The 23,854-nt window shown below is 47.3% G+C and overlaps 1 protein-coding gene across 3 annotated transcripts in view; it reads left to right on the top strand.

Moving 5' to 3' along the window:
• Positions 1-23,854, top strand: part of CPPED1 (calcineurin like phosphoesterase domain containing 1) — a 200,549-nt gene that overhangs the window by 64,202 nt on the left and 112,493 nt on the right. For all 3 annotated transcript variants that reach the window (XM_044391581.3, XM_057315400.1, XM_026520301.4), the window contains exon 3: positions 3,881-4,303. In XM_044391581.3, the coding sequence (XP_044247516.1) occupies positions 3,881-4,303 (423 nt within the window). The remainder of the gene's footprint in view (positions 1-3,880; positions 4,304-23,854) is intronic.

Here is a 23,854-nt window from a genome sequence, read left to right as displayed (position 1 = left end):
TCTTTCCCTGCCTCTCTTTCTGTCCTTCCTGTGAAGTGCAGAGCCCCACTTGATCCCGTAAGAAACTCATGGAAACTCTATATCCTTGGCCAAGTTAACATTTTTTCTATTCCTGATGCTAGTTAGGTTTGCCTTTGTCCTTTGCTGTAATATTATGATTTCTTTAGGAAACTGTGCTAAGATGTACTATCAGCTATGCTAATAATACTAAGGGATTATTGATGTTCTGACCTTAAAGAAATTCTGATCTACACAAATGAAAGTATGTTGAAAATAATGTAAATGTTTTCCTTCACCTTGGCTTTTTGTAATTGAGCAGTTACTCCTTCACTTTTAAATTCTTACCTAAAAATTATTTATATCCCTAGGGAATGTTTTCTTTCCTTCAGAAGTGATTTATTGATTGCTGTGTGCACACTGTGAGTCACCAGTCAGAAAGGGAGAATTCAGTACATTCGGGTGTAGGAGTGGAGGGAAGACAGCTAACGTTTTTGCATCCCTGTTCAAGTCGAACTCTGGAAATCATTATCTTGGTATGAATCCTGACAGTTGCCCTCTGAGGTATGGAGCCTATCGTTCTCATCTCACACACAGTGAGACCAGGGCTCAGAGCAACCAAGTGACTCACCAAGGCCAATGACTTGTAAGGGGCAAGAGCCAAGGACCAAAGCCAGGTGTCCTAGACTCCATCTCCACACCATGCCTCCACGTGAGGGGTACAGAAAGTTCTGGAAAAGCCTCACGAGAGAGGCTCATATTTGAGGGGATCCTGGGAAGATGGGTTTCATCTTTTTTTAAACAGGTTATTGGGGGATATTTGTGACTTCCCCCAAGCAGGTTCCCACTGAAGTTTGGAAACAAACATCCTCTTACTGTGTGTAATTCACAGGTCTTCCCTGTAGATTGCTTGTAGACAAGGTCTCCTTTCCAAGTTTTGAGTAAGCCTTTTTTTTGAGGTGCTTTTTTCCTCACGGTCATCAGGTAATTGAACATTCTTTGTGTCTGACTCAGTCAGCATATGAAGCGTCATGACGAAATGCCCTTTGAAAATCAGGAATGGGAGACACTGTGGACCCCAGTGTGTTGTAAATCGATGTCCTGTGGATCAGGACAGCTGAGAGAAGTCACCCAGGAAGCTAGGACCTTTCTGTTCAGGTCACTGTAATGAGAAGCAGCGGTCTGAGCTGGAACAGTGAGTTCAAATCCTGACGCCCCCACTGGCTGTCCCAGCGAGTTAATATGAGTACAGCTCTTAGAGCAGTGCCTGGCCCGTAGTAAGGTTAGCATTGGCTGTTGTTAAGGGTCACAGCATCCCCAAGTAAGTGTGAATGCAAAGAAGGGAACATTAGCGGCAGCTTTGGGGTTTTTAGAGAACTGGTTAAGGAAAGTAGTGATGAATTGGCCTTGGCTTATGGAGTCCCTTTGAAATGGTTTATCGTGTTCAAGGCCATAAAGGATTCATACTGCCTGTTTGTTGACATGGGAAAAGAACTGACCAGCAGGGTCCTAGAGGGGATTATGGAAGTCAACACAGATGCCCACAGTCTGGGTTCAGCTAAAGAAGCACCATCAGTCCATGGCCCCTTCAAACCAGGAGCCCCAGGGCCAGCCCAGACCAGCGAGGAGGCAGACGCTGGAGGTGAGCAAATGCCCAGCACTGCCGAGGGAGGGGCTTTGTGGTCCCTGGTGCCAGGCAGGATCTGCTGCTCCCCTCAGGGGCTCTCCCTGTGGGGGTCGGCTGCTGACACCTTCTCCAAGCAAATTCCACTCATCCTAGAAATTGGGATCGCTTGGAAATGTAGCTGCCTGACTGGCCATTCCTGAATCTTCTTCAAACCGTGGGATCCTGGGGCTAAAAGCCCCTTTTTAAAAAAACAAAACAAACAAAAAACCAAGAAAACACTTTAAAAAAAGAAAGTGTAAATAGTACATAAGCTTGGAAAAAGGAGAGAAGGAACTTTTAAAATGTAGTATAAAGGGTTTTAAACCGAATATGAAAGTCCCCCTCCCTCTCCACCACAATCTCCCAGATTTAACCAGAGTTGTAGTTCTCTTTGTGTCTTTGGAGAAGTTTTATCTATAACATGCAAATATGTGTAAGCCTTTTAAAAATTTCCACGTGATTTTTTTCCCTCCATGTCTTACCTTTTTAACTTAATATAGTAATGATTTTTCTATTGTATCAGTGTGGATCTACCTCTTTCTTTCTATTTATTTTGTTAGAATGAATTACAAAGCTGTTTCAGTGAGATGTGGAAGTTCTGACCTCGTACGTAATCCCATAGCTAAAAGTAAAACGCACATCAAATTTGGCATAACTAGAAGGAGAAACGGATCAGTTCACAGTTACAGCGGAGGCTTAACCAAGGCTCCCTGAAACTGACATGGATCAGTCGGCCAAAAGCAGGGAGTAACAAATGACACAGGAGACTTGAATCACACCATACGCAGGTTTGATTGACGGGCGATATAAGGAGCTCCGTGGTCAACATTGAGAGAATGCGCATTCTCTACAAGCTCGCACGGGACATTTGGTAAACCGGGCATATCCTTGGCTATAACGGAGAGCTGGCCACTGCTGATTTCTTATAGTTGCAAGTTCTCAAACAGTTTTGTCTCTTGCCGCCGTCCCTTTCCTGAGTCACTTCTACCCGTTCCTGCTTCACGCCCGCCTATTTTATGACCATCTAGACTGAATTCCTCTCTGCGTTAGGTCTTCCTTCTTAGCTGCGGTTGCTTCGTAAAGACCTTTTGCCTTCTTGTAAATTTGTGAGGGACACGGGCTGTTGGGTGTAATTTTCGTCTGCTCACGGCGAGGTTTTTCAGGTGAGTTTTCATCACCCTAGGGAAGTTGGGCTGCTCTTCTCTCTCACCCTTTTCCTTACGCTGTCTCTGCATAATGGTGAGTGTGTTCCTCAGGACTGACGTGGTGCAGGAATCCTATCCGTTTCCCCACCTTGCTTTTCTCAGTAATGTTTCATTAGCATCTGATACGGACGGTGTGCGTCCATCGTTTGCTGGGAGGGAAGGATTTGTGTCTCTGGTTCACATCTTGCCCCGGCAACTGAATCAGTGCCTTAGACACAGTCAGTACTCAGTAAATATTTGTTGAATAAATTAGCACAGAGGAGCTTAAAAAACAAAACAAAGACAACAGAAAACATCCAGAATTGAAGTGGTCATTTCAAATCCCATCCATTAGAGTTTTAATACATTATCTCCATACCGAATCCTGTGTATCTGGAGTGGGGGGACGGGGTGGGGAGACACACTTAATATCAAGACATTGAGCCCTTACATTTACACACCGTTCATGGAATATAAAGTACTTCTTCCCCTGCATGGGTGAGGGGAGTGGGATTTGGCAGGATGCATGTGCCAGTTGGTCTGGCCGTTCGGATTCTAAGCATTTCCCCCATAGGGTGCTCCCCCAGTCTGCAAAGCCACAGGTATGGTAAGAATAACTTTAAGTAGCAGTTGGTTTGGGACTAGTGTTCAAAGCTGGGTCCACACACAATATGGACGCACATGATGACCCACTGAGATGGGACGGAAAAGCTACAACTATTTATGTTTATTTTTCATCTGAATAAAAGAAATGACACCTCACTAACATTTACTGTTAGAATAACTGCGTATCATCACTCAGTCAGCAACGTTGGGTCAGACGACCACTTGGACACTGAATTTCCAAGGCATCCTGAGGGAAGAGGGGTAGACAGAGGCTCCCACCTAAATTACTGATTTGCTTTTAACACACAGCTGCTGTTTGCAGTTCCACGTGAGGGGTGAGTATATTTCTAGGCTGTGCTCTCTTACCTTATGTTAATAAACACGTGGCCAGCCGCGGCCGTCTCAGACATGACCCTCACTCTTGCAGGAATGCCCTGGCGGAAGGAGCAGACTGCGGACCTGCAGCGGGTGCTCGCAGGCGTGGACAGCGACATCCCGCTGGTGCTGGTCAGCGGCAACCATGACGTGGGCAACACCCCCACCCCCGAGACTGTGGCGGAGTTCCAGCAGACCTGGGGGGACGACTATTTCAGCTTCTGGGTCGGGGGTGTCCTGTTCCTCGTTCTCAACTCCCAGTTCTGGTACGATGCCTCCCGATGCCCCGCCTTGAAGCAGGCACAGGACCAGTGGCTGGACCAGCAACTGAGCGTCGCGGGCCAGCGCAAGTGCCAGCACGCCATCGTCTTCCAGCACATCCCGCTGTTCCTCCGCAGCATGGACGAGGACGACGACTACTTCAACCTCACCCAGTCCGTGCGGAAGGAGGTGGCCGACAAGCTTACCGGAGCAGGTAGTGACCCGGGACCCCAGGGGCTGGCTGGGAGCGCCGTCTAGAGGGGAGGCTTCCAGATCCTTCTTCCACCTCCTGCAGCCTGGTGAAGGGTAGAGAGGATGGGGCTTTGGACAGAACTAGGTCCTGACCCCAGCTGTATCCCTCACTGGCAGTGTGGCCTTGGACAAGCTGCCTAGCCCTTCCAGCATCAGTGGACTCATCTGTAAAGCAGGAGGAGCAGAAGGAGCTCTCTCAGAGGGTGCTTGTTAGGATTAAAGGAGCGGGGGCCTGTCAAGCATGACAGTAGCCGCTGGCCTACCAAGTAGTAAAGCTGTGGCAGCTGCTGGCAGCCGAGGATGGGGGTCCTGCAGGTATGCAGTTCCTGGGGCAGAGGGTGGCTGTACTGACCCCAGGAGAAGGGATGATGCCAGGGGCGCCTTTTCTCATATGTCTAGGAAGCAGGAACTTGCTCACCGGCAGGTGATCTTTAAGAGCTAGGCTTTCCGCCAGTGTCAGATGTAACCCTGGGACGTCCTGGGACGTGGCAGGTCCTGGAGCCTCCCCATCAGTTTTCGTAGGATGAGGACTGAATTCTCCTCCAGAACCAGGAGAGAGAAATGTATTTAGTCTGGTTTAGCCCACTGTCAGTTATCAGCTAATCAGGTATTTGACACACGCGTGTGTACACATGTGCACACACACACGCACACGATGGCGTACTGGTCCGCACACCCTCCATCTCCCCTCCTGGCAGCACCTGCAGTGTTGCTCTTGTGAGAAAGGGGTCGTTCTCAGCCGATTCCCTGCGTGGCCAGCGACTTGGCAGGATTCCCGTTCTGACAACTGTCGTGTCTCTTGTTTTGGTTTTAATGCCTCCTTTCAGATCTTTCCAGAGTGTACTTCATCAGATGCTGCAGACATTTAAATACATCCATTTATTTGTAAGGTGGTAGGAAGAGGGAGGTGGTGGCCTGACCCGGTAGCAAGCATTCATTTAAAAAAAATTTTTTAAAAAAGCCTTGACACTCTTCTTTTCATCTTTAGGCGTTAAATATGTTCGCATTTACTTGTGAAACGTACAATAGGCCCTTCTGTATTTTTGAGACATTTTACAAAAAGCTTGCATAATTGGAGACATTTTCCAACTGTTCCATGGAGATGAAGTTGGGAAACTTCTATTGAGGTCTTTGAAATTTCATGCCATGCTTGAGTTGGTGCAGAACACCATTTCGATGACAAGGAAATGAAGTGTCAAGATGGCATCAGCACCACCATGGAGACTATTTTGTAACAGAGAATAATGCCAGGGAGAACATTTAATGCCAGTGAAATGATTCCTTTCATATCAAATGTTAAATGATGCAAATGCGGTCCCCGTGACTGCTCTTTGTTCTCTGCTCCTGTCAGCCACATTCTTGAGTGGCGTGTGGTTCTGGGTTTCCCGTCATCATCGGAGCACATGCAGCCCACAGGCTCCCCCAGATATTGAGACCTGTAGACACTTACAGAGAGAGAGCCCACAGCTCTAACAGGGCAGCCCCTTGGGGGACACCTGCTGCCCGCCCACCAGGAGCCTGGCCTTGTATTCAGGATGCACTGTCCACGTCCCCGTCAGGCCCGCAGCCCTGCAGGCCCAGGAGGGATTTGTGAGCACACCCAGAGCTGGTCTGTGTCTTGGAGGTGGGTTCCAGTTGCCCCAGCTCACAGATGGATATCTATACCAGGATGCCAACTGACTGATTTAGTGCGAGACTGAAACCCTCCCCTCAGCCCCAGCAGCAGAGGCTCTTCCCATGGGCAGAGCAGCATGGGAAGCCAAGTGACAAGCAGGAGCTTGCTTGCTCAGCGTGAGACGGAGCAGAGGAGCTCGTAGTCTTGTTCCGCTCTCAACGACATCAGGCCCTGGAACGCTGACGGAGCCATCTCCAGTAGGGCTTCCTTGCCCACGACAGTCTGATATTTCTAGTGCCTTCAGCATCTCTCCAGACTGTCCGCTTCTTGAGGCTGCCATCTGGGTCATAGCAGCAGCTCCATAACACCCCTTCCTTTTGGGGTCCCTCCCACCCCCAGATAGGGCCAGCTCCCCACTCTTCCCCATAGCCCCGTGGTCTCTGCCTCTTCCATTTCACCTGGCCAGCTACTCCACTTCGGCACCTTCCGTGTGAGGTGCCCCCAGCCCCACCTGGGTTCTTCCTCAGGTTTCTTGTACATGGGGAGTCATCTCAGTCGCCCACTAGACTCAGTTTCTGGAGTGCGGGGACACTGCTGTGGTCGTCTCTGCATTCAGGACACCTGACTGGGGTCTTAGCTCATAATCAGCACTTTGTCGCTATTTGTGCGGTGAGTGAAGGAGCGACACGGCCCATTTCTTAGCACCCGCTGTACTGCAGGCACAAAGCAGACCAGGTCCATGCTCTTGCGGAGCTCCCAGGCCAAGCTTGTCCAAGGTGTGTTCAAGGTGCCAAGCACACACCCCACAGCATCCAAGCCCCTCGTTCTTGGGTAAAGCCATTTGTGCACCTCGACCCTGATCCACGTGCTGGCTTTCCAGGTTCACACAGTAGCCAGTTTCTCTCTTCCCCCGTGGCCCCTGACTATAGCCACCACGCACCTTCATGTATGAGAAGGCCTCCTCTTGGCCCCTGGCCTTAGGGTCTTCCCTGAAGCCTAATGCTCAGCTGGGCAAGAGCGGAGAGATGGGTGCCTTTCATGCTGTCGCTTGTCAGTTTTAGCGGCTTATCAAACCAGGCCCTTTGCTTTATGGCCTTTCAGACCCAGAACAAACCAAGGGCAACATTGGGAAGAGATCAGAGGCCAGATGTGGACCAGCTCAGTGGCGGGCTGAGTGACCTGCTTGGTTTGGAAGCACGGGTAGGTAGGCTCTCATGGGGAACGTGTGTACCCATGACTCAGTAACGCAAAAGATTACAAAATGTACAAAATGTACATTCTTGTGCTCAGGTTACAAAATGTAATTCTTGGGCTCATTTGGGAAAGCCGAAAGTTCAAGTGACATTTTGTAAGATTCATTAGTAAAGGACCATGGTAAAATTGGGGGTGATGCTGCTGTTTAATGTTGCCTCCGGCTTTCCCCCACAGCAATATTATTCGCTAGTACTGTTCCAGTCTCATTTATCTCCTTGTGTTAAAATGCCAGTACTCAAAAATATGTCAAAAGCTCATCAGAATATCAGGGTAGGTTCTAATTATGATAATTGTGTTGTTACAAAATATCCTTTTAAAGAGCACATCCCTCCTCAAACCACCATGGAGGTAAAACCCTGCTTCCTTCCAGCAAGCTTAATGAATAATTCTGAATCACTGTGTGGGATGAATAAATGATTTAATAATGAGCATCAACAATCATCTCTCATTGTTGCATTAATTTTTCAAATGGGATGAGGTAAATGAGGAGGAGGGGTGTTACCGTACAAATGGGCCACTACGTGCGTGGGGACGCATTCTATGAATCGAAGCCTGCGAGCCTCCCCAGTCAGGTTGCCCTAGAAACGGACGCATTCTGTTTCTACTTGTGAAGCTCGGTGAAAAACCTTCTTTGTGTGCAACAAAGGCGGCGTCGATAGCCAGCGCACGTAAACCGTTATCAGGGCAGGACAGGTGCACAGCCGTGCCCCTTACTGTCGGTCTTCCTTGGCTCTGCCCGAGGATAATCGATTTCATCACATCCACGGGATGTAGAAATTGGTTTTCCCCTTAATTCACCTGATACCTAGTTGAGTTGCAAAGACAGGTAGTAGATAATGAAATCGTGGCTGAACCCAGCCATTGTCTCTGTCCCTCATGCCTTTTTCAGCAAAAGGTTAATATGTGACCCAGTTAATATGGATTCCAATTTAAAAACTCAATCTTAAAAAACAAAAGTCTGGCTCTGTAACTGACCCCGGTCTCCCCTGATGTCTCGGTACCTTTTCCTTTTTCCATTCTCAACATAGAAATGAGAACTGTGTAGTCGGGAGCCCAGAGTGAATTTGGCAATTACAGAAACTTCCAATAAGTTGATCTTTCCTGCAAAAGTTAATGAGTAATTTCACAAAAGTAGTTTCATCTCCAGTATTTATGCTTAAAAAAAAAAAAAAACTAGAGAGAAAGAGATCTTAATCTTAGCCCATGGTTACGGTTTTAGAATTTCAAAGTTTTACAGAACAAAAAGGTCAGGTTTCCAGGATCCACTTATAGGAAAAATAAAACATCAGATCCTACTCTAATGTCTTACTGAGTTGTATTGAGATTATTTGTTTATATTCTGATTCCTCCAAGAAATGGAGTCCCAGCTTTGTTTGCCTCCGTAAGCCCAGCCCCTCGCCAAGACTCGTGTAGTAGCCCCGTCAATAAATAAATACTGGTTAAGTGGAATGGAATTAAATTTGATTCACATACTTACCAGCAGAATCAGAATCATAAGTAAGGTCCGTATTACCTATGGTTTGGTGTTTGCCAACTGACTTTTGGATGGGAAATGTGTCACCTAGTGCAGCGGTCGGTAAACTTTTTCTGCAAAGGGTCACATAGTAAACGTTTTAGCCTGTGGTCTCTGTAGCAACCACTGAGCTCTGCTTTTGTAGCGTGGAAGCAGTTACAGACATATGTAAGCAAACGGGCATGGCTGTGTTCCAGCAAAACTCTGTATTTACAAAATCAGGCGTGGGCCTGCAGGCCATACTTTACCCACCCTCGGCGTAGAGAAATCTTCCTGTTACTTGTGACACCCGTGCCCTCCCCCGAGGCTGTGTCCACGGTGTGCATGCTTCTGGTGACCCCACTGTGGCAGCTGCCTGACTCACTGAAGGGTCTGTCCAGAGCAAGCCTCAGGTTCCTCAGTGGACGGCACGCCTGGACAAGGCACGTTTCATTGGAGGCTCATGACATGATGTGGGGGTTCAGGGCGGAAGGTGACATGGGGGCACTTAAAATCTAATATGTGGGTGTCTGTTTTCAGCATGTGTTAGAAAAAAATGTAACTAGCTCTTCAAGTCAGAGAAGAATATTCGGTAAATGATAGTACAGGTAGCCTGTGGGTGAGGCAGAACTTGGGGTGCAGGGGTGACGTGTGGGCGGGCGGGATGAGGCCCTATCACATCACAGGGCAGCAGGCAGGCTTGGGCTTCAGACAGACCTGGATTCAAATTGTTTGGTGCCACTCCCCCTGCCACGTGGCCTCACATAAGCTGCTTGAACATCTTTCTGCCTTAGTTTTCCACTTGTTAAATGGGGCTCCTGGTCCCAACCTCACAGGGTTGGTGTGAGCAGCAGATAAAGTGAGGCGGGGACATGGGATGTGCTCCATGCAGGGTTGTTGGTTGGTAGATGACCCAGCCGTTAGATCGCGAGCCCTCGCATGGCAGGCACATCTGCTTTACGCTGGTCTAGCTTTCGTTCTTCTCATCCTGGGGTGCCGGCAGGAGGGGCAGAGTCTGCTCGCGAGGGGGTGCAAGAGAAGCTCCAAGCAAGGAGAGGCGTGTTTGCTAGCGAGACTTTGTAAGTTGAGAAAGAAAGGAATTAGCAACTCTTTTCATAATACAAACTGCAGGAAGTGAAGCTAGACAGAACGTCTCTTAGCTCCTGGGATGTGCAAGAAGACAGACTGTGTCTCAAGGAGTCTGAGATTTTTCAGGGCGGATGAGGAATACATGTTATTTTTAGTTTTATCAAAAAGGGGGTACTAGTTTAAAAGGGGGAAAGCACTCAACTAGATGGAAAATTCCTGTGGAATTTGGTGATAGAATTTGACTCCTCATTACTTTTTCTAAAGCACACAGCACGTCAGTTAATGTTGGTAAACACACCTGTGAGGGTATAATTTCGTAGTCAGGTGTTCTGAATCTGGCCAGTGTGTCCTCAAGACAGTGGCGGTCATCTTGTGATGCACTCTGTTTAAAGATTTTATTTATTGACAGAGAGAGAAAGAGCGAGAGAGCGCCCACGAGCAGGGGGAGGGGCAGAGGGAGAGAGAGAATCTCAAGCAGACTGTGTGCTGAGTGCGGAGCCCGACAGGGGGCTTGATCTCACGACTGTGAGAGCACGACCTGAGCCTAAATCAAGAGTCAGATGCTCAACGACTGAGCCACCCAGACACCCTCACAATGCCCTCTGTTTAAAATGCATTTTAAGAAACTATCTTAGTGGTTGTTTTTTTTAATCAACTCTCAAGCAAGACCTCCTAAACTACCCTTTTTGAAGCATCCGTAGACTCTGGAGTTTCTGGGAGCCTATCTGCTTGAGGAATTTTACCCTCTTAAATTTAGATTTGGTCCCAAATTCATGTTCCCAGGTTGGGTCTCTTTTCTGTTTTGATCAGTCCACCATAAAACATCCCGCTCCATCTGATGTCTGTGCCTCGTTCACCACAAACCCAGATAAAGGACCAAATGCCGAGGCTGCATCTGGCGGGAAGTGATAGATTACATTTCTCACTTCGGAGGTATCCTTAACAGTTGGGCTCATTAAAGTCGAAATCAAGTCCTGATTGTAAATATTTATAAACCGAGAATCTGGCGCGTTTCAGCGTGTGCTGCCGGTTCCCAGAGTTAAGTCAACATTTATTCGTTCAACACGTGGCACGGGCCCTGGGCGAGGCACTGAGGGTAGGAAGGAGCGGAACAGACAGAGGTCTCTCCTCTGGTATTGTGGCTGCCACGCTTAAATTGAAAATGACCAGTTTTGTTGAAAAATCCCATTGCGACATTTCAAAAAGGAGGCACAGTGCATGGGAAACCATAGTGACTGTTTAAGTTTACGGAATCAAAATATTATATCCTCTCTTTTTAGGTCATATTTTAAAAATACCAATTAGTGTCACTTTCAAATGAGCAGTGGGATGCCTTTGTGAAATTGAAATATCCCTTGCTTAGCTAGACACTCTAACTTACTTCCTATACTAGTTCATGTAGTTTTAGTTACTGGACTTGCTTGCATTTAAGAGACATTTGCCCCCACTATGGCCAACGATATAAGTGAGAACGTAGAATACTGTTCTTTAAAATAAGCTAGAAATTGCTTTAGGTTTATAGTTGTTGTTTTTTAATTTGACTAACAAAAATGTTTGCATATGGATGATTCCGTTGGAAGTGAACAAACGGCACCCCCTTGGACAAGCCTCCTAGTGCAGACATGGCACTCCGTGCCCCTCCTCACGAGCCCGTGACCCTGTGTGCAGCACAGGTGAGGAGACCGGCACACGGACGCTCTCTGGCTCTGAGTCCATTCTAAATTGAACTTACAGACAGGTAAGAGGAAAGGAAAGAGCTGCTCGCAGCTGTATCTTTTCCACAGGGCACTGGTCTGTGCACCAGTGGGCGGCCAGGTGAGGAGCTGCCTGCAGTAATGTTGCGCGGGTGGAAGGGGTCACGGTCAAGGGCAGGTGTGATGCCGCCTTGCCCACGAGGGTCCAGTGGGGCAACCCCGCCAGGGTGGGGCCTCGTGGTCTGCGCTTGTGTCTCCCTCAGGGCTGTAGCCTCACTCCCTCCCAGAAGCCACGTCACAGACACCAAACAGAGCAGCTTTTCTCCTGAAAAAGGGAAAAGATGAACCAGGTGTTTGAGGGCCATGGCTCACGTTCAGTCTTACTGTTACTTAGGGTCTGCCGACGGCCATGCTCTTTGTCAGCACGGCCTCTGCACGAGCAGCCCCCGACGAGCGGCCTGGAGCCCTGGAGGTGGAGTTGCTCATGGAGGTCCCAGAGGTGGGAAGCAGGCGTGGTAACGTCTCCGGTGTTGGTGGGGATCGGATAAGATAAGCCAGTATCGTGACACGGGGTCTGGTTCCTGGGGAGTGCTCAGTTAGAACAGCGCTGTTCGTGTTACCCGTCTTCCTGCCACGGTCGTTATTATCCTCAAAATACGGTGACTTAACATCTAAGAAATAGATGTGTGAGGAACATGTTTTCTCCTTTCTGCACGTTCACGCCTCTGACCCACGCTGGGTGGCTGCAGTATTGCCAGAGTTGGGACCCTCGTTTTTCTGACCATGTTGTTTCTGCTACCCCTCTGCCCACCACGCTGGGGTCCCATGTCCCTGAGTCAGGCCCACCATATGCCACCAGTGGGTGCTAGAAACACACAGGACTTCCTCCAGTATCAGTTTTACTTCCTGAGCCACTTAAAACACAATTAACATTACGCTCATGTAATAACAGTGACCACTTATTAATTATTATAGTACAGTAATATTAGACTAAGAAACAGGACACGTACTATTGCTCTGATTTTATAGACAGGAAGAGAGACGCACAGCTGGGAAGTGGCCGCGCTGGGCTTACGTTCTAGAGCTCTGACCTCTTAGCCGTGCTGCTGTCAGGGTAATGAGTAGAATGCACCTCGGGCGCAGGTATGAACTTGATGGCAGGATGCAGGTGGCCAGGCCAGCTTGGGGGGGGGTAGGTCCCACCTGTCACCCACCCCGTCGGCCCCGCACCTGCTCTTCTGCAGGGGCCGCCTCGGCAAGGAGCTGGTCCACCTCGCCAGGGAGGCTTAGAGCCTCCGTGTCTGATAGGTCTGCGGAGTGAGGCTTCAGGGAGCGCACCCAGGGTGAGGAAGGCCCCTCTGGCCTCAGCAAGCAGCAGCCTTTGTTTCAGACTGAGCTCCTCAGCTCGTCCTTTGATCTTGAGTGTGTGAATCACGCCTTCTGCAGAGATGCTGTTGGAAGGCAGGGAGGGGTCTCTACCACCCCTGTAGACTCAGGTCCAGAGCGGCTCTTACCCAAGGATAGTGGGCACCAGAAAAAGCTTACTTAAAACATGGAGACTGTAGCTCTTAGCATCGAGTGATGAAGTAAGAATAAAGGTTGGCTTGGGGCACCTGGTGGCTCAGTCAGTTGGGCATCCAACTCTCGATTTAAGCTCAGGGTCGTGGGATTGAGCCCCATGTCAGGTCCACGCTGGGTGTGGAGCCTACTTAGGATTCTCTCCCTCTGCCCCTTCCCCCACTTGAGTGCAGGTGTGCTCACGTTCTCTCTCTCTGTCTCTCAGATAAATAAATCTTTTTAAAGAATAAATGTTGGTTTGAGACATTACGTTGCAAAAAGAGACAAATCGTGGCAGTCCATTTACATCAACTTGTATTTGACGAAACGTTGGTTGTTATTGCAAATGTGTCCCAATTCTTAGAATGAATGAAGAATGAGTCAAGTGTTAACTGGGTTTCCTTGGTCGAAACGTCTAAAGTTGTTGTTCAACAGCATTGTGTGTTTGACAGCACCATCACCGAGGGTCATTTTTGCATGAGAGAAAAATAATTCCAGGTTGCATCGGTTTTCCTAAGGGTCTCTTTCTGAATCCATCAGTAATCTGATCATTGCCCTTCTCGGGAACTCTCCTGTGTATACATCCGTGTGTTTCTTCTGCCAGAGCCTTCCATGTTGATGACTTGCCCTTCTCCCAATTCCATCTGTTCCCCAAGTGTCACTTTGATTGGCTTCATGAAATCCCGTGTCTTTAGTATGATTTGTGATTCAATACAAAGGTGCCTCTGCTGGGTTGTAAAAGTTGGGTTTGGTTTGGTTTGGTTTTTCTTTCGTAGGGGCTTTGTTTATAAACAGTCTATTCCTAACGTTTTCTTGTTATTAAGGAGTTCCTTCTTTTCATACAGCTGAGATCTTACCCTATGAGCATTTTAGAAGCAGAAGATGATGTCATACACGGCATTATCATGTGTCGTTAAAAATGTTCCCCAGACCACCGATACTTTATACTATACATAGACGTACCGTGTTCGTTGAACTCTTTTGTCATTATTGGACACTTAAAGTCTTTTCCACTTTTTCTCTGTGGTAACAACTGTCACAAACTTCTCTGTGCACAAACAGGTCCAAATCTTAAATTAAAAATGCTTGCACATTTTTTAATTTATGAAACCTGTGCCCGAAATTGGTCTTGGTAAAGCCAGACGTGACCTCCAGTCATGTTTCGCTGAAGAGGTTCAGCGTTCTGATTGGAAGAGTTACTGGAACTCGTGACACTGGGGTCAGGTGCTCCGTCTGTCGTCACATTCATCTCTATGTGTTGAGCCCTTAGTGCACACATGCTCTGAGCTTGGAAACTACCGGAACAGTGAATAGTAAGCATCGGTCCTACCCTCAAGAAGCTCAGTGTAGGGGGAAAAGTCAGGGAAGGAACCAGAGAATGACAGTCAAAGTAGATGTCTTAGAGGGGACTTCAGATGCATGAGACGTTTGTTTCTAATATTTAAATTCCTCTCTCCAGAAATCACATTTGAAGTTGTGCAAATACTTGGCTTGCTACCTGCTTGATAGGGGCATGGTTTTCCATAAGAATGTGAGAATTGTGTCATCCCTGGTGCGGTGGATAGCCTCTCTATCAGGGACATTTCTTCCCTTCTTCCTGTATCCTTTTTTCTTCTTCTTCTTCTTCCTTCTTTTCATTCATAACCACCTTTACTTGATGGCTGCGTCTTCACGAAATCACTCCAGCAAACGTTTGCTTTGATGGGGGCACCCATTCAATCCAGTAGGTGTTGGGGGTTGCCTACTCTGTCCAAAGCCCATATATCATGATGGAGACTGCTTTCAAGAGAAAGAAGTCTTTTCTGTATGATTGATCCATCAGTACACAGAAGCACTGTGATGACTGTCCCCATTTCCTGTCGTCCGATTATGGTGAAGAAACAGCTGTCTTGACCTTGTCAAGGTCGCTGATCCTCTGGCCAAAGGTAGCCATCCTTAAAGCTAAAGCCAGGTGCCTCTGGTATAGCAGGTGGCAGTCAAAGAGGACGTGGGCTGTAATTGTATAAAAATCATATAATTACAATTTTTTCATTCTTAAAAACTGTGAAAGCAGATCTTACAAGATGTTATCTGTGGGTGGTGGGAATATAAATGTTATTTTTTATACTCATCTGAATCTTCTAAGTTTTTCCAAAAAAATGAAAAAATAATCAAAAAAATCCCTGCAATGACATCTAGGTTGGGGTTGGCAGACGGTTTCTGTAAATGGCCAGATTGTACATATTTTAGGCTTGGTGGGCCAAGCGGCAAAATTAGGGGTATTACTTGGTGCTTATATAAACCTACCTAGAGGCATTTAAAAAGCTAAGAAGCACTCTTAATACATACACCCTATAGGAAAACAGACATTGGGCTGTAGTTTCCCAGCCCCTGGTCCAGGTACTTAAGATCAATAACCATTGACACTTACATTTAAGGGGAAATAGTTACAGAGCCATCAGTTTCTTTCAAAAAATTATGCCATTTAGCATTTTCCACATTTAATCTTCAATGTGAAAAGCTTGAAATCTAAGGGAGGAGAAGATTTCCCTTCTTTGTTTTTGATTGACCACGTTTTGGGTCTTGTAATGACACACTCCGCCCCCAATGTGTGTTGTCTGTTTCTCACTTCCAAATTGCCTCTGACTTGTCATACAGACATGGCCCGAGGTGACCAAGCCACCTTACCCCCCTTGATGCCACTGCACTGCCTTGGGTCCACGCCTCGGTCCCACTGAATGTGTGATGCTTGGGAAAGCAATTTCACGAGCCGGAGAAGGGATGTCGAGAAGGTCACTGACAAAATAGTGCTCGAATGGAGTCCCACCCCATCAAGGGGCCTGTTGGAGAGCAAGTGAAGTCCGTTATTTTGTAAGAGCTTCCAAAAGCCGATTTATTTTAAAAGTGGATTATTGGTCACCCCAAAAGGAGAGTTACTGTTCTAAAAAGCATAGGGTAGTAGCAGTTCCTGTTGGTTGTAACAGGAAGCTCCATGCAGTTCGCCCAGCGCAGAGAACAAGGAAGTTTATTATCTCGTGTCATAGAAGGTTAGGCTCGGGTCAGGCTCTCAGCCAGGCCAGCTCCGGGATCAGGATCTTGCTGTGATTTTGCTCGCTGCCCCCACCTGCCACTCCATGTGGCCCTTTCCTCAGATTGGACCTTCTCAGATGGCTGCCACAGTCCTGGATTTGATGCTCAGAAGTGACAGGGGGTTTTTATTTTTATTTTTTTAAAGATTTTATTTATTTATTCGACAGAGATAGAGACAGCCAGCAAGAGAGGGAACACAAGCAGGGGGAGTGGGAGAGGAAGAAGCAGGCTCATAGCGGAGGAGCCTGATGTGGGGCTCGATCCCATAACGCCGGGATCATGCCCTGAGCTGAAGGCAGACGCTTAACCGCTGTGCCACCCAGGCGCCCCTACAGGGGGCTTTTTAAAAGAAATAAAACCTTTCCCAGGACCCCAGCAGCTATCCTCCCGCAGTTCTGTGCCCAGACCTGGGCCACAGACTTGTTCCAGCCCGTAATGCTGGTGGCCTTAAGAGGAGAATTGCCACAGCTGCCTCGATCCTGGCTCTGGAAATGAAGCCCATGACCTGCCAGAGCAGGACATGTCCCAGAACAAAATCGGGATTGTTTTCAGCAAAGACAAAAAAGAAAGGGCATGGCTATTGGAAGACAGCCAGCATTGTCTCCCGTGGCCAGCAAGAAAGAACCCCATGTTCACACCTTATTTCAGAAACCGTGCTAGGAAGCATGTGTTCCCATTGTGCACTGGGCCTGTGCTCGGGGGGTTACACACAATCTCTGAAACTCACAGCAACTCCGTGAGAGATATATTATCGACCCCTTTTTAAAATCAAGGAAACAGATGTCATGTGGCATATAAGTAACAGACAAGATTCTTTTGTAGTATCAGAAAGTACTGGAATACTGATTTTCCTTAGATAATATCTACAAAATGGGGAGATGGAATTTCTCCGTCCCAGAACCTACTAACATAAAGCTTGTGAGTTGCCTCAAGTTTCATATACTCATTCACCGTCCATCTGTCCATCTGCCCGTCCATCCTTCTGTCCATCCATCAGCCAACAGTCATTTATAGAGCAGCAGCTCTAGCCTTTTCATTCTGAGGATGGATATCCAGTTAAGTCGATTTGCTCTCTGCCCTCACAGACCGGTCGGGGACATCAAGGTGGGAAGCCAGAAACCCCAGGACAAGAGTCGAGGAATGTGCAAGAATCAGGAGGAAGGAGAACCAGCTTGGTGCAGCTGGGCCAGGGATGATCCCGTCCGGAGAGGAGCAGGCGGTGTCTTGAAGGATGAATGAGAGTGCCCCAGGCAGATGTGGGCAGGAAGGGAGCATTCCAGACACGGGGCAGAGCATGCGCCAGGGCCTGGAAACCACTCATGAGTGGAACAGGACTCTGGTGGTTAGATGACAGGGAACAGGAGCCGGATCAGGACCATTAGGTGTTAAAGAAGCATGTAAAGGTTTTTTGTCAATCAAGTTTTGCATTTTAGAAACAACAACCTTGCTCAGTCTATCCAGGATACATTTTCTCTTTCCCTACCAGGTTTTGTTCAGGATGTCAGCGTGACAGTCTGAAAACACTCCTTTCCAGACCCCCTTACACCTGGAATTTAGCAAGTGAGGCTTCCTGCAAAGCTTTTCGTTGGCCCGTTTCTCTTGTTCATGCTTGGAACTGGGACACAGTGCCTGGAAGCCCTGCAGCCATCTTGCAGTCTTGAAGACGAGGCTACAAGCGGAGGATAGCAGAGCAGAGAAACAGAAGGAACCAGTGTTCTTAGTGAGATCCTTGAGCCAAACTGTGCCCACCCTGGCCACCCGCCTCCTTTCTTTATACAGGGTGGATAAATACGTCATAGATAAATACAAATGCACCTTTCACTTGTTCAAGCCACTGACAGCCGACTGTCGTCCTGACACATGTGGGGCAGAAAGGCGGGCCGCCGGGCAGGCAAGAGGATGAGAACAGGCAGGCACGAAGGCTGTCCTTAGGGCAGAGAGCTGAAGAGGCTCTGAGCAGGCTCTAGCAGGAGAGCAGTGGTACGTACGGCCTGCACCCTGCAGCAGGTGACTGTGTGCGCTGTCCAGGGGAAGCCCACGGCAGCAGCGAGCACAGGGGCCGAAGAAGTGAGTGAGTCAGGAGGAGAGGGCCTCAGAGCAGTCCAAGAACTCCGGGAAATGGCTCGGAGCCGTCACGGGTGGCATGGCTGAGGTCAGGAGGAGGCAGTGTCATCCTGTTGGACGACAAGGGCATGGACAGAGCCCAGGGCAGACCACCGTCTAAGGGGCTCCTGGAAAAGCATGCCGTTTGGCTCGTGCCACAGTGCAGTCTGCCTGATTGCCATCTTTCTTTCTCCAGTCCTGAAATGAAATGGAAGCTGACTTTCTAAGGTCCTCACGTTTCAGTGGTGACAGCGCCCCTCCGAGACCTCCCGGGCTGGAGTCCAAGCTAGAGCGCTTTTTACCCCAGCACATTTCATCTTCGACACCCTGCAAAACATCTCCCTTCCTCGGCTTGCTGCCACCTCTGTCTGCCTCCCTTGAGTATTTTTGGATGGATTTCCAGTTTGATACATGAACATGCCGTCAGTCAAAACAATCTTTTTAATGAGCCTCTTGTCCTGACAGCTGTGTTTAAGATCGGGCATGGAAGCTGGGTAATGGAAATCTAGAAAATTGTCCATTCTGGATTGAAACCTTAATGTGTGCCACACACTGCATCTCACACACAAGCCCGCCATCTTCTTTTAGAAATAAAGAGGAAATTATGAATAGCGAGAAAGATGTAATTTGTGCAAATGAAAAAAAAAAGATCTTCTGATCAGATACTTAGAGAAGGCTGAGAGGAAGGTGTAATTATTGAGCATTGCCTGAGTACGTCACAGGCAGCTTCCTGCCACACAACCCTGGGCATGGCTCTGAGTGTCCCTTGATCTTCGAGTGACCCCGGGGTGTGGTCGATATGACTCCTGCCTTCCACACGGGGAAACTGAGGCTCAGGGAGGCTAGTGTACATGCTACACTCACACAGCTTGATGATAGCAGACTGAGATTCGAGCCTGCATTCCCCTGACCCCTACCCCAAGCTGCCACTGCTTTTTTGGCAGCCAAATGTTAGTATGAATAAAACAGCCCTCCTCTTGCATATTTCACACAGGTTTTGAATTTCTGCGTCATTAGGAAGGGGAAAAATTAAATAAAAAAGTTGAGTGTAGCCTCCTTTGTAGATAAGTAAGAAGTGAGTCTGAATTTTGTGAGCGCATAATTAATTCTTGAGTCCAAGGCGGTAAGTAGGGCTCCTCTGCAGCCGTACTCCCAGGGGTTTGGCTGTGTGGGTGGCCAGGCACCTGCAGGCCTTGGAGAGGAATGATTTCCCAGCAGCGCTGCTCTGTGCCCTGGGTCATCCAAGCTCAGGTGCTCCCAGAGGCAGGGGAGGCTCGTGTCCTGTAGCAGTGTAAGTGAGTCCAGTGGCTGGAAGTGGAAACGTCACGTTAGAAACAGGACCTGGGCCCTTCTCGACTCCTCTGGGTGTTGGCGTGATGACTCCGACTGGCCGCTCTCTCCCCATCTGCTCTTCTTTGGGGCTTTTGTGGCAGAAGCACTTCCAACCTGATGAAGCTGAAAATGCACAGCCCTTGGTGCTCTCTGGGCCGCTTCTGTGCCATCGAGAATTACAGCTCCACCCCCTCCTCACCTGCTTGTAGCTTCAATTAAGAGGAGTCTTGAACAGTGAACAATATAATTTTTGTTGATTATTATTGAGTCGAGGCCAGAAAAGTGTAATTTCTTGAGGGGAGGAAATTTTTTTAAAAAGAAAGAAAAAAAAATCTCTTGTGGTTATAGAGTATGAATGAGTTGGCCTTGGGTGAAGGTCATTTCAACAACCGGGCCATAATTCCTACCCAATCAGAAAAAAGGAAAGAAAGAATCCCAAGAGGCTATGGATCCTTAAGACAAACCAGATGTTTCACGACACGTGAGCCAGACATCTGGGCAAATGCCTGAGGTAACCAGATGTTTGCAGCTACGTAGCACCCACAGGAGAGGGGAAGGCGCGAACCCAGGCTTCCAGCAGCGGCCCCGCCCAGGAACACCTGGTGCCGCGGTAATGAAGTCCTCACCAGCCAGCTGTGGCTGCTCACCCCCCATCAGCAAGCTGGGTCCCAGCTCCCGTAGGAGACGATGCAGCCCTCTCCCTGGGTCAGGTTGCACAGAGCAGGGCCTCTCGGCTCAGGTGCTCCGTACACCTGGGAGTCTCTTCCTGTGCTAATGATCCTGCAGCAAACAGATACAGATGGGCTCCTCCCCTGAGACCCGCCGGAGTGGCTGGGCTGTGAGACTCCTTCCTCCCAGGAGTGGTTTGCTCCCAGGTCCCCGGGGGCTCTTGGAGAAGCTCTGCTAACTCTGAGCTGCTCCAGGTACCTGAGCAGTGTGCAGAGCTGAAAGGCCCTGAACCCACCTGGCCTCCCAGTTTAGAATGATCATCTGACAGCCTAGATTTTTACATACTGGAAATACAGTTTCCGGGATTTTATGGGGAGGTTCTGAGATGGAGCTGTATGTCCTGAGTGGAACAATGAAAAGATACAGTGTGGAGTGAATAAAAGCAAGTTGCAAATCCGTAGATGGCATACCCCGTTTTTGTGAAATTGTGTGTATTTGTATATACGTGTATTGCCATAGACCTGTATCTAATACCTGTATTATCAGTACAGACGATTTGAAATGTCTGGACAATACACACGGAACTAAAATGGGAAGAGGAAGTTCAAGGGATTTTCCTGCCCCTCCTTTTTTTCATGCTCTGTATTTTTACGACATTTGATTTGATTTTAGTAAGCTTGCATTGCTTTTTTTTCTTCTGACTTTTTATTCAGAAATATTTTAAAGCTTACAGAAAAGTTGCAAGTAAAAAGAACACCTATATTCGTTTTACCCAGATTTATCTAGCATGTTACCCCAGTTGCTTTATTTTTTTTATTTTTTGTGAGAGATATTGCAAATACATATATATTTTTCTGATCTATTGGAGGGTAAGCTGCATGCATCATGTGTGTTTGTTTTATTATCCCTTCTTACACAAAAGGAGGGCTACTGTGTATGCTTTTTGCACTTGATTCACATAATTTTTCTTGGCTGTCATTCTCTATCAGTTCATGGAGATCTTCCTGACTTTTCCTTAACAGTTGCACTGTGTGTGTACCATAACTTATTCAGCTGCTCCTCCTAAGGCATGCATTACTTTTGAAGGCAGAAACACAATAAAGATAAAAGAGTGGAAAGGAAATTTTAAAGCCACTGAAAAGAGCAAGCTGAAGCTCTTAAGAAAAAGTCTTTGTTATTTGTAAGGTGAGTGGGGCTGTGGGAGAAAGCAGCAGCCAGGAGCCCTTGGGCGGCCCTGGGACTCACAGAGAGAGTAATAGAGGCGTCAGGAGGTCCAGCTGACCTCCTTAGGTCAGTGTCTGAGGGAGGCTCCCTGGAGCAGGGGCATGAGGACACAGGGCAAGGAGCAAAGCTAATAAGCAAGAATATGTAGGGGGAATGAAGCATGAGAGACTATGGACTCTGGGAAACAAACTGAGGGCTTCAGAGGGGAGGGGGGTGGGGGAATGGGATAGACTGATGATGGGTAGTAAGGAGGGCACGTATTGCATGGTGCACTGGGTGTTATACGCAACTAATGAATCATCGAACTTTACATCAAAAACCAGGGATGTACTGTATGGTGACTAACATAATATAATAAAAAAAACATTTAAAAAATAAGCAAGGATATGTGCTCAGGGTTTCAGCCTGATCCAGCTGAGCTCCAGAGCATGAATCACACCACAGAGGTGGACCCCCGCCTTGAGGCAGGGGGGCCACGTCCTCCGGCCCCCACATACAGTGATCCATTTTAGGGATGTGGAAAAATTAAAAATAATACACACAATGAGGCTTGTTTATGGTGCCTGGCCCATAGCAGATCTTCAAAAAATGGTAGCTATTCCTATTATGGTCATTGTTCCCTTTCTTTCCCTCCCCCACTGCACCATAACAGCTTTATTGACATACCATTACCATTAACATACAGTACAATTCACTTATTTAAAGCGTACAGTTCAGCAGTTTTCAGTCTATTCACAGAGTGTGCATTCTCCACCACGGTCAATTTTAGAACATCTGCATGACGCTGTCAAAAACCCTGCACCCTTCTGCAGCCACTCCCCATTTCCTCCCTCCCTGCCCTAGAAATCTACTTTCTGTCGCCATAGATGTGCCGATCTATTCTGGATATTTCATATAATAGGACCCCTGTGCCACATGGTCTAGGGGCTGACTTTTTGCACTCTCGGGTCATTCATTCATTGGCTCTGCCCCCCACCACGGTGTTGGTTTAGTTGTTCAGGTCTCAGGAGCAAGGCAGCTGTGAGCAGTTAGCAGCCAACCTTCCCGGCAGCAGCCGGACGCACCAGCCTGCACAGGGGCCTGGTGGGGACACCGACAGCATCCACCAGCATAAAACCTGTGAAAGGGTTTAGTTAAGAGTAAGAGGACAGGGATTATCCAACATGATAAAAGAAAAAAAAAAAGGATAGCAGTTACTCAGAATTTCTGGATAAACGTGTGTTGTTCTAGACAGTCTCCCTTTTAATCTTTGAAAGGCTCTTCCTCGTAAGATCACCAAGGAATGAAATCTCAGTGACCAAACTCTCACACCCTTGGTGGGAATTTAAGTTGCTTTCTTTCCTTAAGGATAATTTGACAGTCATATCCAAAGTCTAAGCTATGGGACTATGGAAGACTAAAATTTTCCCCTGCAATCAGGAATAAGGAAAGCTTGCCTGTTTTCACCATTCCTATGTAACAGCATATTGGAGGTTCCAATCATTACAAAAAGCAAGAAAAACCATAACAATCAGAAAAGAAGAAATAAAACTGTTCCTATTTACAGATGATATGATTATATACGTAGGGAATCCCAGGAATTTACAAAACAATTACTAAAATAAATGAATTTAGCAAGGTCTCTGGGTATCAGGTTAATAGACACAAGTCAAGTGTATTTTTATATGCCACCAACAAACACTTGTCAAATGAAATTGTAAAAATAATTCAATTTTCAATAGCAGCAAAAAACATAAAATACCCAGAAATAGCAAAGGACATGTAAGACTTCTGCCCTAAAAACTATAAAACATTGCTGACATTAATTAAAGAAGGCCTAAGTAAATGGAAAGATAGACCATGTTCATGGATTGGAAGACTGGTGTTAATGTGGCATTTTCCCCAAATTGATCCATAGATTCAACATAATTCCAGTCAAAATTCCTGCAGTTTTATTTTGGGTAGAATCTGCAAGCTGATTCTAAAATTTCTGTGGAAATGCAAGTTACCTAATAGCGAAGTGATTTTGAAAAAGAAGAACAAAGTTGAAAGACCTACCCTACCTGATCTCAGAATTAACTGTACGCCTACAGTGATCAAAGCTGGCATTTGGTATTAGAAGATAAACAGATTAATGGAACAGAAAAGTGAGTTTATAAATAAACCCAAACATATACAGTTAATCACTTTTCATCCCACGTGCTGAGGCAATTCTGGAAATAACCCCAGGGCCCATCAGCAGTTGAATGGGTAAACAAATTACAGGATATCCATACAATGAAATATTACTTAGCAATAAAAAGGGTGAACTCTTGATACATACAGTAATATGGAGGAATCTTTCAAAATCGTGCTACATGCAAGAAGCCAGACCAAAAAAGATTGCAAACTATATGATTCCACTGTATGAAATCCACATCCATCTATAGAAAGCAG

Source organism: Ursus arctos, unplaced genomic scaffold (assembly GCF_023065955.2).
Source record: "Ursus arctos isolate Adak ecotype North America unplaced genomic scaffold, UrsArc2.0 scaffold_2, whole genome shotgun sequence".
In the NCBI taxonomy this organism is placed as follows: domain Eukaryota; kingdom Metazoa; phylum Chordata; class Mammalia; order Carnivora; family Ursidae; genus Ursus; species Ursus arctos.
Note: the sequence above shows the minus strand (reverse complement) of the source record. Positions and strands in the feature narration are given on the sequence as shown.